We start from the raw sequence: 14,955 nt of genomic DNA, 5'->3' as shown, positions 1-14,955 counted from the left end.
AGGTTACTGAAATAGCTGCAACTCCCCTTTTCCCTGCGATCGATGGCACCGTTCGCTGTATTGCTCTGAAAGACGTGGGAATTGAAACGAAAGTTAATACAAATAATATCTGCTAGGCTAACAATAAATGTTAACGCAAAAAAGAAAAAATTCATGATTCTCTCCAAGAAATCCCATGAAAAAAGTAGACAAATTCAAGTACATGTGTAGGTATTTGAATTTCTGGAAATTGTTCATCAGACTATGAAAATCAAAACACGCACCGAACAATCATTACAAAACTGACTGCCGTTAAAAAACCAGAGGCTTTCCAGATGTGGTTATAACGCTTAATATATCTTGGATGGTTTAGCTGACAGATGAAGAAGTCCTAAGACAAAGAACGTAAGCTGTACTAACTAATTAAAAAAGGGCAACTGCTCCACTGGGACATAATAAGCGGATCGTAAAATATCAGTTCTTGCATTTGTTCATCGAAGACCGGAGAGGAATAGCAACGAAAAAATCTTATGGCTGCCCAATATCAAGTAGTTCAGAGGACTACATGATCTGTAATCATTGATTCTCACCGCAAGATATGGAGAAGCTATTGTAAATATCCATTAGTGATTTATGCTAATCTTTCATAGCATTTGAAAGAAATTCTAACAAGTACCTATTAACCAATCGTTTATCTTCTTCAAAATGAGTTTTGACATCATTTTATCCTATCAAAATTCTTCTTTAAAATGTCCTTCATTGATCCACGTTTCATCCGTATAAAAAATTCTTCTCGTAATCGTTTCCAAGAAAGTTGAGGAGTACATAAATTGATCTCGAATCGTAGATATTTACCTGAAGAGATTACACACTTTCCTTATTGTTGTTGTGTAAAATTCTCCATCACTGATCTGTCCTATGGCAACTAATACATTTGTTAATAATCAGATTAACCGACGAAAATTTAGTTCAGTAGATATGCTTCAATTTTATTGAATGCCATTCATAAACGGCCAATCTCGTGCGCAGAATTAAAAAAAAGTTTTTGAATTGAAAATTGAAGATTCATTGGACGGCTTTGAAAACTTTTCACATGATTTTGTGACCTTTTACGAACGGTTTTATTTCGCTACATGGTTGAATTGTTCCAACATCAATTGAAAACGGTGTAACACTGAATTGTTTCGGCTGGAATTAAACCTAATATACCCTAATGACTAAAAATAAATTGTTAATTTCTAATGTTTCTGCAGTACACCGATGATGGATCTACTAGTTCAAATAACCACCACACATCAACTCCAATTGTCGAATTACACACTACAGGCACTCGAAATGGCACCATCGTCTAAACATACTGATAAAATCCTCCCCTATAAACCCAATACTCCAATTGGAACACTGGATACCCAACACATTAAGGTGGTACCAAAAACAAGAACGATTCCGATACCAAAAAACGTTCCGCCCGGACAGCAACCTTTCGAGAGTACTTTTCGATTGAAGGTACATTTACCAAGGAATCAACTGTACGTAGCAAGGGTCAGTAGAAATGTGTTGTTGGAAGATATTATGAAGAGAGTGTGCGAGGAGAAGAATTTAGATCCGTTGAAGTATGAATTTAAACACCCAGGTGAGTTAGTTTTTGTATTCTTTTTGAGTTTTCTATTATTATGTACTCCTTTTAATGGGTGGAGTACTGTATTTTTTAAAATTTGCTGTATTTCCTTATCAAACAAACTTTCTAAACCTTGAGAAGCATCCATATTAAATATTTATTAATTTTTATGACGAACATTTCCAAAAATTAACTAATCAAATAAAGGTATAATAAACAAACCACTTTTGATGTATATTAAAGGTTAAGTTTCAACTAAACTATTCAATTGACACTTGTGACTGCCTAATAACTAATTTGGCAAATAACTCGATTCACTCAGAGGTTTACTTTATTAGAAGACGAAGACACTGAATTTTTGGTTATTCGGTAAATAATAGTTAGTAGGGACTATTAGGAAGTGAAGAAACCCTGCCTTAAAATATTCGAAATCAACTTTTTGACGAATTTTTACGTGCCCGTATGCCATTAATTAACTGTAATAATTTACTGTATATTTCACCCTATATGAAATCATTTTATCATTATGTTTTATAAATTGAATTTCTACATAATTAAATTCGCCGTTTATTGTGTCATTTACCTTCCAAGAATGTGTAGTGCACACATTTTAAAAATACTCATTGTTTTCCAGTCTCGCGTTTCTTATCTTATTTGATAAAAACATTACAACGCAGGTAACAATTAATCAAACTGAGGTTTTTATTAACACAGTAATTTGCCGTAAATTTAGTAGTTGAAATTATAAGTTAGATACTTTCATAATTTGGAAAGAAAAAAAAAAGCAGAAAGAATGTGGTCAATAGTGATTATTGTGTAGTGAACATATCCAATTATTAAGTTGGTATATTAAGCCGCAGATTGAAACTGATAACGAATTTCAGCCATTAGAAGGTTAGTATTTATTGCCTTTTATATAACGAACGATATAAACCTCTAGTTATAGGTATTAGTTCGACGATTTTGGTTCCTTGACCCAGAACACTTACAAACGAATATAAAAATTATACTAATTTTGTTAAAAATTGAGTAGGAATATTTCTTCTGCAAAGCTTGATTTGCATGGTTCTAATTTAGCTCATGTTGACTAGGGTATTATTCAATAAAAAACAGTCGGTAGGTTAGAAAAGTTGTAACGTTTATGTCAAAAAAACGGTAAAGATATAAAGTTCAAATTAAAAGAAATAATAATAAAAAAATATAAACGTAACTAAATAAAATAATTGTTCATCCACACGTCTGAGATTTAAGCGATCCGTCGTCTTTACGTCTTTCAAGTCTTCAAATAAAATATTGCGTCTTCTCCGGAAACCGTACGTCTTTCGAATTCACAGAGTATGTTAACACATCATTGCTTACGTCTTCTAAGCAACTGTTTCTCGTGCCCCTTTCGTCTAATCATTATATTATAGACCCCTATTACAATAGGTTCGACACGACGATGTCAGTTAACACAAAAACTACTTGGGTATTTAATTAAAGTTAAAAGAATAGAGTTGGGAGAAATCTTAACACAATAACTAAATGAAAAAGGAACAAAACTAGAATTTTGAAACATTTGGGTAGATATAATTCCTACAGAATTGGGATGTTTTTTTTAAGTTGTATTCGGGTACATGTCAAGAGCAAGACACAACCTACGACGTAACAGCCCAAAAACAGTATAAATACACTATCGGTCGAAAGTTTTCGCCCACCCTATATAGTTTGCGAGATATACAACAAATAAAAACAATACGATTGATTCTGATCTTGTTACATATATTACAACATTTGATTCATCGATGTATTGATTCAAAGCACAGTTTTGGCATTCTCTGTAACAATTTCGACAAATAATTGTCGTCTATTTGGTTTCAATCGTTTTTCAGGATATTTCGAAGTTGTGAAATGGAAGTAGTACACTACTTTCTGACTTCACTGTCCAATTTGTCCCACAACAACTCAATCGATTTGAAATCGGGTGATCGTAACGATCAAATCATTACTTTTAGTAAATTAATCCTCTTCAATTCTTTCAAATACTCTTCGCATATCTTCGAGGAATGCTTGAGATTGTTGTCATGCTGTTATAAATTTTCTATCGAAAAGGCCTTGACCAGAACGTACTACATTTTCCTATAATATTTTTTCTTCCTTCAAAATTGTCTCCAATCGCCCTTCCTCCAAAATATACCCAAACTATCACCGAGCCTCCGCCGTGCTTTACAATCGAAATCTGATATCCGCTCTTCCGATCACCTACGCAAAAACACAAACACAGACACAAAAACCTCAAACTTTGACTCATCATTCCATAAAACTTTCTCTCCCACACTTCATGTGTCCAATTTCAATCCAAAAGGTATTTGGAGAAGACGTACAAACAAAGAACTAATGATGATATACGAGAAGCCTAAAATAACAAAAATAGTTCGACCCCAAAGAGCAAATTGGTTAGGATAAATTGTCAGATTGCCACTGCAGAGAATTGTGAGAATGATGTTGGAGGAGGAAAATGAGGAAAAAAAGACGCTCAAAGAAAAAACGTCTACAGGAAGTGAAGCGGTATATAGATGAGGTAGGAAGGATGGAGAAAAGTAGCAAACCGAAGGATGTAGAGAAGACTAATTAAGATCCTTGAAGCTAAAGATGTAGAAGACCTCTAGATCTGAACCACGATTGACCAACCCAATTCAAGATGAATCGATGGTGCGATATCGAACTTGAGAATGCTCTAAATAAGGTCAAAGCAAGAGACATTGGATCTCGACAAGTAGCTGTAGTACTGACGAAGAAACTGCGTTACATTCTACGTACAGTGGCAGAGCGCCGAAATGTTCGCGTTGACTGGGTGTTTTGTCGCTGTGTCATTTCTCGCTGTTCGCCTTTCACACTTTCACGGCACATTTTTATATCAAAGATAAACTCATGCTAAGCTCATAGAATCATCACCAAATACTTTTACTACATTATTGTTTCAGTCACAGAATTGCTTAATTTTACTTTTCGCCACTCATTGCTCGAGATTTTGCTTGTGTAAAAAAACAAACAGCTGATTAGAACTAATGATATTTTGTAGCTGCAGTTCCATTTAGCAACGTCTGAAGATGTCACAATATCAGGAAAACCCATCGTTTATATAATATAAATAGTTAGAATTCCAATTATTTGAAATATCTTGCTTCTAAAGAATGATCCGTTGTGTTGAAAAAACCGATAAAGTCATCATATTAATGTCGATACTAGTCTAATGTAGGTCCCAAGTTCTTTTAAAGGTTTTGGTTGGAGAAATATCACATTCAATCCATACTACACAGACACATTGTATATTCTTTGTTATTTATGAGTATTTGTCATTACCAATAAAAATTGAAGAGAGCATATATGTCGTTAGAATAATTAATGCTTTATAAATTTTTATGACAACGTTTATATCAACATTGAAATGAATGAGGTATTCGGTTTTCTCAGTGGAATGGAATTTTTGTAGGTGTAATACAACTAATTAGTTTTGTGAATATTATGCAACAAATTTGAAAATATACTGTTCAATAATACTCACAATTAAACAAGAACGACTGCATATTCCAAAAGTCGTTCTTCTCCCTTAAGACCAACCCTTCAATATGAATATTGCAATATCCTCCCAGCCTTTTTAGACAGGATTTTTAAGGATTAAAGACGAGCCCACTTGCTATATATCAAATCAAATAATTGACAATGAACTAACATCCACGAGCTCCTGAAAGCTTCAACCTTAGTACGCTTGACTATTTCGTATGGGGACACGTTATAAATAAGGTTTATAAAATGAAGAAATATGCAATTGAAACGAAGCATCAGGTCAAATTGGCAAAATCGTTTCCAAGATAAGATGCGTTGAAGTGACTTTTGAATGACACTGTATGAAATTCTATAAAAAATACTCATTATAACCTATAGTATTATTATTCAAAATATACATTAATATCCATAGTTCTATAATTGTTTATTCTCTTTTTACAGGTAACCTTGACCAAACTTTGGACCCAAAGTTAACACTAAGTGATTATCAGATAACGGAAATCCACGTAGTATCAAAAGGAACTCACAGTCTGAGTCAAGCATTTTCCAGCAACGACATAATGGCCTTAAGAAAGGAAGAAGAAAGAAAACAAATGCACAACAAAACTGGAGGAGGTGTATTTAATTTAATCTTCAGAAGAGGAAAATCGGTAAGCATATAACATAATATATAATAACACAAAACACAACACATTGGAATAATATAACAGTCTACCAGATAGGTTATGAGAGTTTTCGTAGTGAGATTGTGGCAAAATTAAACACCAAAGTCTACTAACTCTAATATATTTCCAAGCTTTCTAATACTTATGTATTCATCTTCTGGGAATGATTTAGTTCCAGACGAAAAAAACATAACTATCCGAAAGATTTGAAATGTATTAAAGTTACACTTTGAGTTTAATTTTGCCACAATCCCACTATGTAAACTCTCATAATATAGTTGGCAAGACTTTATTACAATTCACATACAAATATGGGATACTTCCAAATCATCTCAAGAACTTACATAATCAATAGCCTTAATATTTCTATCAAGCGTCAATTTGAATATTACATTTTGAAATCGATGAATTTAATGTTTCTTAAAAAAAGCAACGAAATTTAAAAACCCGCAATTCTTAACTAAGTTTTCGAAAGCTCGGAAATATATTAGAGTTTGAACACTTTGGTATTTAATATTGCCACAATCCCACAACATATATAAACATATGTATATATATATATATATATATATATATATAGAGAGAGAGAGAGAGAGAGAGAGAGAGAAAATTCATATGACCAATGGATATTTTTTAGAGCATGGGCTCTGGTTCAATCTCCAGTGATACACGTTCAATTTCACCCACTCACAGCGACGATTCTCGTTCTGTAACTCCTCCAGCAATCGTTCAACAACCGATCCTGCCGCCACCGAAACAAGATCCACCACCCGAACGACCTAAACCTCCACAAAGGAAACGAAGACCCGCGCCCAAACCACCGCAACAACAACAAAAACCTCCTAGTGGAGAGGAGGAATGTATAGTCAATGAAAATAGTATAGGTAAGTTCTTAGATAATTAAAAATAAACAAGAACGTCCTCGTAGCTATAAAAATACAGACCAACAAAAAATTTTAAAAATTGTTCTTGACGTTATAAATTATTCAGGGCAAATATGGCCTTAGTTGTTTGAGGCACCCAAAGTATCAAACCATTGTATGACGGGAGCGAATCTAGGCCCGATCTTTGGAATGGGAACTTTTAGATATTTAAACTAGTATTTCAGGAAATGGAAAATGTAGTATCTACCATCAAAACACCATTTACAAAGAATGTTAAATAGAAAGTTATCTGTATTAAGTGGATTCAAAGTTGAAGTTTCTTCTTCAACATTCGCCTCTTTATCTACTGGAGGCAAAGCTTCTTTTTCAGCATTTTGCTCTCTAAAAATGGAGAAGAAGTTTATTTTTCAGCATTATGCTTTCTAGCAACTGGAGGCGAAGCTTCTTCAGCATTATGCTCTATAACAACTGGACGCGAAGTTTCTTTTTCAACATTTTGCTCTCTAACAACTGGTGGCGAAGTTTCTTTTTCAGCATTATGCTTCCTAACAACGGGAGGCTAAGCTTCTTCTTTAGCTTTATGTTCTCTAACAACTGGAGGCGAAGTTTCTTTCCCTTTATTAAGTTGCAGTTTCTTCACAGAAAAATCTTTCTCTTGGGGCTCAGACCCAATAGCAACTGAAAGGATTGCAATCTCTTTTGGATTTTACTGAAGAAACATGATAGGAGCTTTTGATCTTTTCTATTAGCCTGTAACACATATTTTAAATCCAACATATTTTGGTTTTGTTGCAATTTCGTTTCAATGTTTATATTAAATTTTTTAGGCTAAAGTATACACTCTTATATTATCTTTGTGCTTTTCAAATTATATACATTTAACTGCAAAACTTTTATGGATATAACCAAAGAATATGGTTCCTGCAGAATTGAGCAACTTCTCACACGTCCAGTGGATATCTGCGACGAGCGCGTGAAATTTTTCCTGACAAATTGATCTCCAAGAGAGGTGACATAAGTTAGCTTCTACAAGGTTCCGATTTAACATCTACAGACTTTTCTCTGTAGGGTTATATCAAATCTGAAGCTTACAAACTTCCCTGGCACAATTGAAAGAAAATATTGAGAAAACCTGCCGCTCGATTAAATGAATGGCGTAACCACAACGGTTTACATTTGGAGGATGCTATGTTTAAGAAATAAATTCCCAAGCAATTTATTTTAATATGTAATAAACAAATAAGTTTTTACTGTTAATTTTTCTTTGGTGTTTACCAATTACATACTCGCTACAAATTACAAATACAACAAAAACTTTCAGAAGTGTTCAACATCCATCAATTAATATTGTAATGAGTACTAAATATATTTTTATATTTGAAATTGTTTTGACATTAACTAAAACATCAACAGTAACATATTCAAAAATTTTTGACAAGAAAAGATTCTCCAGCAGTACTACCAGCGTCATCTGCGTCACTTGGACAAAATTCATTTAACCATATAACAGCATTTTTAGTTTTTCTTTCAATTTCAACACAATAAAAACATAATAATAGGAGAAGGTTCAGTAGATAAAGTTTATTTCATGTTGGCCTGTATAATACTATGAGTACAATGTGATATATGTACCATTTATCAAACCAAAACATTCAAAGCTTCTTCAGGTAATGTTTGAGGAATTTATATTAATATTAAAACAAATCTTATTCTTAATGGAATTCTTGACCTTCAGTTCGAATACCATGAAATACTTAATGTATTTAATTATTTCCTCGAGAGACCACTGGAAGGAGCAACCAAGATTCAGTAATAAATTGTTGTGTTAAGGTTGATGATGAACTATGTTCTCAAAGACAATCAATATTGTTTAACTAAACTATTGAATGTTTAATAAATTTAATGAACTAAATTAATTTGTCAATTTCAATTCATCAAGTCTGGATATCACAGAGTATTTTTTATTTATTTATACATTATATCTTCCTGTAACAGATGCCACCACAAAAGACATATTTGTTTAAGATAGGGTTCTAGATCCAATAATTGGTACCACATATTTGCTAGATCAACTTTACATTAAAAAAATGTAATTGGTATATTTCAACTTCTTGTGCCAAGTGTTTCAGATTCACTTAAATACTAAATTCGGTAAATATTTAGAAGTGGGGCTCCACCCTAAACTTACTCCAAAAATTTTTTGCTGCACTTCAGATCCTTTTAGGCGATAAAATAAGTTATCTTAAGGGGGGGTAATATTTTTTTTAACATTTTCAACATAATTTCAGTTCACTGTTTCATGATTTGTTTATACATCAATAAATTTATTTTATTTATTATATGAATTATCCTAACCTAACCTAACCTAACTTAACTTAACCTAACCTAACCTAACCTAACCTCATGTGCTATTTCTCTAGATGACCGCGTATTCCGATATGATTGGATAATTATTGACATTCAATATGCATGAGATAATGAGTGGTATGATGGAAAATATGTGTTTCCTTCAACCTAAAAGTACTTTCGGAGCACTAAAAAACAACCCTATATGCGCGAAAAAATGTTTGGAGTACATTTGGGGTGGAGATCCAATTCTAAATAATTACCCTAAATTCAATTGGAAAGGCACTAAAGTGGAAGAAATGTACCGGTTGCTTGTTAGATGCCTAATAGACATGCCTTTTATAAATTTTCATATTTTCCACATTTAATTTAACAAATTATTGACTTATTCTCCATGACATGCATGGACTTTTCTGTTGTAGATTAGCCCCTGGGCTCTCTCTAATTTCAGATATAAATAAATATTAAATAAAAGATTATCATGGATTGAAATATTATTGTTGTGACTCTTATTTAGTATGACCTATATGTGATTTTTCTGCTTTATTCCAAACATTTAATCCGTTGAAAAAATCTTATAATTTTGTTTCTTATTTAGTACCCATTATTTACTATATTAACTAATTTTATAGATTCTCGCAGAAATTCAGAAGAAAAACCTCCAAGCACCATTTCGGAAGTCAGTGAATTACAGTCAAAAAAACCCGAATCAGGCTTAATGATTTGCCATTCTCGAAATAGTTCTGATAGTTCTGGATACCATGAAGCATCTGTTCTTAGTGAAAATTGTAATACTTCATTACCTCGAAGGCCGAAATCGGCCTTTGTGGGTAGTGGAGATATGGAAAAATTATCCAAAATGCGTAGTCAGAGCACGACCAATTTGTCCAAGATGGCTTCTCATTCCAAGAGCACAACGAGCTTAGGAATGACAGGTAAGATATTTTTATTGGATGCCATCTGCAGTTCAGTGAGCTTCCGATGCACAATATGCTCCAAGATTGGTTTTTATGCACCACAACCCCCTTAGGGTGTCTCTCCTAATTGAAAATTTATACTCTGCACCATCAAGTGCTTGCATCCTTCACAACCCTTCCCCCAGGAAGTAATATTGCATTGTTTATACTGAAGTTACTCTCCTCTAAATGAGCATATACCAAAAAAATATATTGCCGTTTTCTAATGCACTAATATGCAAGACTAATGCAAACAAAATCGCTCTTGCTTCTTAGGTAGATAAAATTCATTATTAAAGTGAAGTTACCCATCTCCAATGGCAACTAAAATGTATAGGGCATCAATAACAAAAACAACTTCCCCTCTACCTCTAGCTAGTTAAAATCATTATTTGATTGTTAAGGGGAGCATTTCTAAAATAAACTGGACACAAGCTTAACCCTTTGGGGTTGGACCAATTATGCAAAGCTAGTTTATTGTGCCAAATTTAAATATAGGTATAATTTGGCTGCTTAAAATTGATGAAATATGTGAATCCAGAAAAGATTATTGTACATTTTGTATAGGGTAAATTTTGTAGCTGAAAACATCTCGTCTATTACATTCAGTATAAAATTTTTTTAATGCTATTAAAGCTAACGCCAAATGTGAGCGTCTTTTCAAGCTATTTTGTGAAGAAGAAAATGACATCCATGTGAGACTATTACTTTCTACTGAAGTAAGATACTTATATAAAAGGTAACGGCTTGAAAGTATGGGACTGTTTGATATTTCCATTGATTTTTAAGCAACAAACCTGAAATTAAATATATGTATGTTAATAATCCAAGGAGCAACTTCAAGGAACAAATAAAACTCATGTTGAAGCAAAAGGGAAGATGTTTGATGATTTTATTATGTCACAAACATATTTTTACATTGTATTTTGATCATATTTTCAGTCCCTGATGATGATAACATAATGGAAAATACATAAATATGCAGTTTATTGATTTTGGTTGCTATCCAATTGTTTTTATCAAATTTAAATTCGCCCAATTGAGGGTTATGTTAGTTTAGTTCGTTAGAAGTATATATTTCTTTAACCTATTTCATTATTATTTAAAATTGCGAAAACTACCGTGCGATTGTGATGAAATTTGGGATGTTCCCTAATTTGGAACATCACTGTTTAATTTAAAAAGGGTCATTTCGATATAACTTATAGTTTCCTAGAAATTTGGGACGAACAAACAAACACGAAATTTAGCACACATGCTCGTGTGCTTAAATAAATTACCATACACAAACAAATATTATCCAATTCCAGTAATATTATATACATAATGGTAAAACTGATAACCTCCTTTTCTAAATGGGGTTAAAGAGGATTTATTTTTCAATAAACAGACCTCTTGAAAGCTTCCACTTCAGTTTACTTTAGAAATTTGCCTTCTTGTGGCTTAGTGGATTATATTTTTTATACTGGAGAAGAAAAGATTTTCTCTTTGTTACACACTATAGTGTATATATGTGTATATTATTCTAAATATATTCGAATGTTTAAAAAAAATTCAGCTAACTAGAGTAAATAAATGTTTCATTTATAGAGTAGTCATGGAAGAGGTTGCTTTGTATCATTCACAGAACCGAAAAACATGTAAAGAATATCTGAAATTATTGAAAAGTTGACAAAGCTACTCCAGATTTCATATGTGGGACAATTTATAGTCTATCTAAGGAGAGCAGGGTTACAACATTAGAAGTTATACAGCATTTTTAAAATGAGGTACCTACGCCTATGATAGATCAAACAAAATTGTCGGCAAGGGTTTTTATAATCTGCAATTGATATTGGAAGTACTTCATATATATATATATATATATATATATATATATATATATATATATATATATATATATCGATATGTCTAAGCCTTTTCGTTCCGTCTTTGAACATACGCCTCCCTCAACCTTCTCCAATCTTCTTCTTTTTATTCACTGCATTCATTTATCTTGATTCCTGTTTTTTGAGTCGTCTGTCCGTCATCCTCTGTTCCTTTTGTATTCCCAGGCACTCCAATTTATTTTGTTTCATCTTTCCTCCTTTTTTCATCCTTTTTCATTCTTATCTTCTCCATTTCCTATCCATCATTTGTCTTTCCATTGATCTAGGTGCCTTTATTAGTCTATACCAACCAAATTCAAGATATAATGAGCTAGAATCGGTATATTTTATATCTTAGGATGAATTCTAGCTCACCAAATGGTAACCGAACCAAATCTAATCTATATTTTATTTTCTGCTGTTTTGGTCCGATCAAATTAGACCAAAAAATAAGAGTGAAGCTACATAAATTCCCATCAAGCTGAGAATTAGTAAAATTGTTTAAAATAGAATTGAAAATTTGAATGTTCTCCATCATTTCCGTGTATGGAAAAAATTTAATTCAATGTCAACGGTAAAAAAATAAGTTTTTCGCGATTATCAGCAAAACGGTATTTAATGGCTATAAAGATTGCACGAGAAATACCAAAGCTGCAGAACAACATCGTCGAACTTTAGCAACATCTTCGACAATTGATAATTTATTTGATGAACTTATGACAGTTCCATCCAGTCAACAGAAATTTCTTACAAATACTTACAAGTCTCGGTTCATTTCAATGCTGTAAGAAAAGTTTACTGCTGAAAATATATTGGTCAAACCATTTACAACTTTTTGAATCATTATATCTCAGAAACAGTGGCTTGATGGGAATTTATGTAACTTCGAATGTCTAAATTGACCGGATTATTTGGTATTCTTTATTTAGTTGTCTCAAGTATATAATCATTTTCTTTTTCCTATTTATTCTTTTCTCTACTGATAGTTATGTCTTTTTATATGTATAGTATAATTTTAGTTCAAATCATAGATCATATTGAGACCTATTTTTTTAGCCGTTGTGTCCAATTATTCCAGAATTTCTTGCTATACTTCGTTCTTATTGGTTAATAAAGCAAGTTATTTGAGTATTATCCACATATTTTCTTCCTCCTTCTGCTCAGTCTAGTTATTTAAAAGACATAAATTATTCCTCTAAAAAATAGTAAGATCAAATATGTTTTTGAAATATTTTAATTAATTATAAGTTAAATTGATTGCACACATACCGATTTTGGACGGTCGATTTTATACCGGTCGCCAAAATTCCATTCGTGAATCAAAATGAGGGGAATGTGACCTGGCACACACGCCGATGATCGGTGCCATTGAAATGCCGGTTACCAACCATCCAATGTCACTGTGTAACCGACACAACTGGCAAGTAATGGTGTACGTGACTAAATACATGCTTGGACACGCACCGGTTTTCCACTCGGTGAAATAAACTAGTTTTGGTAGTTCGTGCTTGAACTTCTCATGGAGTTCGTTAAAAGATGCGGTAGACATTTTAAATAAGTTGAAAAACTTACTACCACCTCGCCTTAGTTCTTCAAAGTGTAGAATGTTCCCGTGCGTTTTCTGATTTGATTGATAAGATGAATCCAACACTTACGCTTAATACAGCGATAAATCTACCACACACCAACAACTCGTTTAGGATTCATTATTATTCTATCATCTCGTGTCACGACGACAAAGCAAATGGTTTATTGACCGGTAAAAATCCGGTGTGTGTGCAAATAGCCTTAGATTTAAAATTTACAGGAATTGTAATCATACAGGTTGTTTGGTATGAAATTAAATCAGACCAATAATTAATTTCCACATAAAAAATACCTTTATTATTGGTATGTTATGATACTATTTCAATATCTTACACCCATATTCTTATAACTAATTATGAAATTTTGAGACATAATTGCAATAAACAAATACGTATTTTATATAAATGGATGAATTACATAAGACTTTTAACCTTCTGTAGTCAGTTGGTTGTGCGTAGTATTTCAGTATTGATAGTTATACACCTGTTGTATAACATATTTACATAACACACTCAATAAATCAAAGGGTATTATTATTATTATTTATTAATTAGTTATTTATTTAGTAAACCGTTCTCGCAACTGGAATGTTTGTTGAAATAATATAAATTTTTCTGTTTAATAAGTCTATTATTAACTCAAAACTATAACCTTTAGAGATATAGAGGCATTAGAAAAACAAATAATAGGAAAAGCACCGGAAATAGATAAAATATAGACGGAAATGTTGAAATATGGGTACGAAATTATTACGCAGAATATTAATAATAACCTGGAATACACAAAAAAGGAAGTTATAACAACTGCAAAAATTATAGAGGGATATTGTAAGAGAATGGGGTGGAAACATGAAGAAACAAAAAAAAATAATTATGCCGAAGAGAAACTTTAACAGACTTTGCAAGATCTTTGCTTTGGGAACGCCAAACCACTCAGGAAGCAGGACAAATACCTAGCACATATTAAATTTTGAATTCGTAGCTCAAGGATCCAGCTACCTGACATCTCTTGTTTTTGACAAGCTCATTGATGTCAGGTATCATATTTGTTGTATTTATTTTAAGAATTGATTGGAGATGTTCATTCGAAAGTTTTGTGCGATGTTTGTTCTTATTTATTTTCGTGATGGAAAACATCTGCTTACATAAATAGGTACTACCAAACATGCAGAGAATATGCATGCTTTTTTGATTTCGGGTAATTATCCAAACTCTTGAAATATTTTGTTTAAATTGTAGAAGCGTTAACTTTCTTTCAAAATACTATCCGATTGAAGATCTATCAGCACCATTTGCAAATGGACTGGTGACTGTGAAGCTTCAAAATTGAATGGATTGCTGAAATGAAAATTGCCATTTCATTCATTTTGTGAAAATCTTCAAAACGATTGTTGAATTCATTAATCAAATTTTGCAGAAGTTGAGAATATTCATCCAATTTTTTTTGGTTCACTGCCCCAAATGATTTTAAATGAGGGAAATGGTCCAAAGTTTGGTTTTTTACCTG

The 14,955-nt window shown here is 32.5% G+C and overlaps 1 protein-coding gene across 3 annotated transcripts in view; it reads left to right on the top strand.

The window, feature by feature from the left end:
• The window catches only part of LOC130901222 (uncharacterized), a 125,390-nt gene that overhangs the window by 75,915 nt on the left and 34,520 nt on the right, over positions 1-14,955 (top strand). For 2 of the 3 annotated variants that reach the window (XM_057812430.1, XM_057812429.1), the window contains exons 3-6: positions 1,233-1,612; positions 5,585-5,793; positions 6,446-6,692; positions 9,671-9,973. In XM_057812430.1, coding sequence (XP_057668413.1) covers positions 1,233-1,612; positions 5,585-5,793; positions 6,446-6,692; positions 9,671-9,973 — 1,139 coding nt within the window. Of the gene's footprint in view, positions 1-1,232; positions 1,613-2,172; positions 2,492-5,584; positions 5,794-6,445; positions 6,693-9,670; positions 9,974-14,955 lie in introns of those variants that run through there. The other variant, XM_057812431.1, reaches the window with a different exon arrangement.

The sequence above is a fragment of the Diorhabda carinulata genome, chromosome X, assembly GCF_026250575.1.
Source record: "Diorhabda carinulata isolate Delta chromosome X, icDioCari1.1, whole genome shotgun sequence".
NCBI classification, from domain to species: Eukaryota; Metazoa; Arthropoda; class Insecta; order Coleoptera; family Chrysomelidae; genus Diorhabda; species Diorhabda carinulata.
Note: the sequence above shows the minus strand (reverse complement) of the source record. Positions and strands in the feature narration are given on the sequence as shown.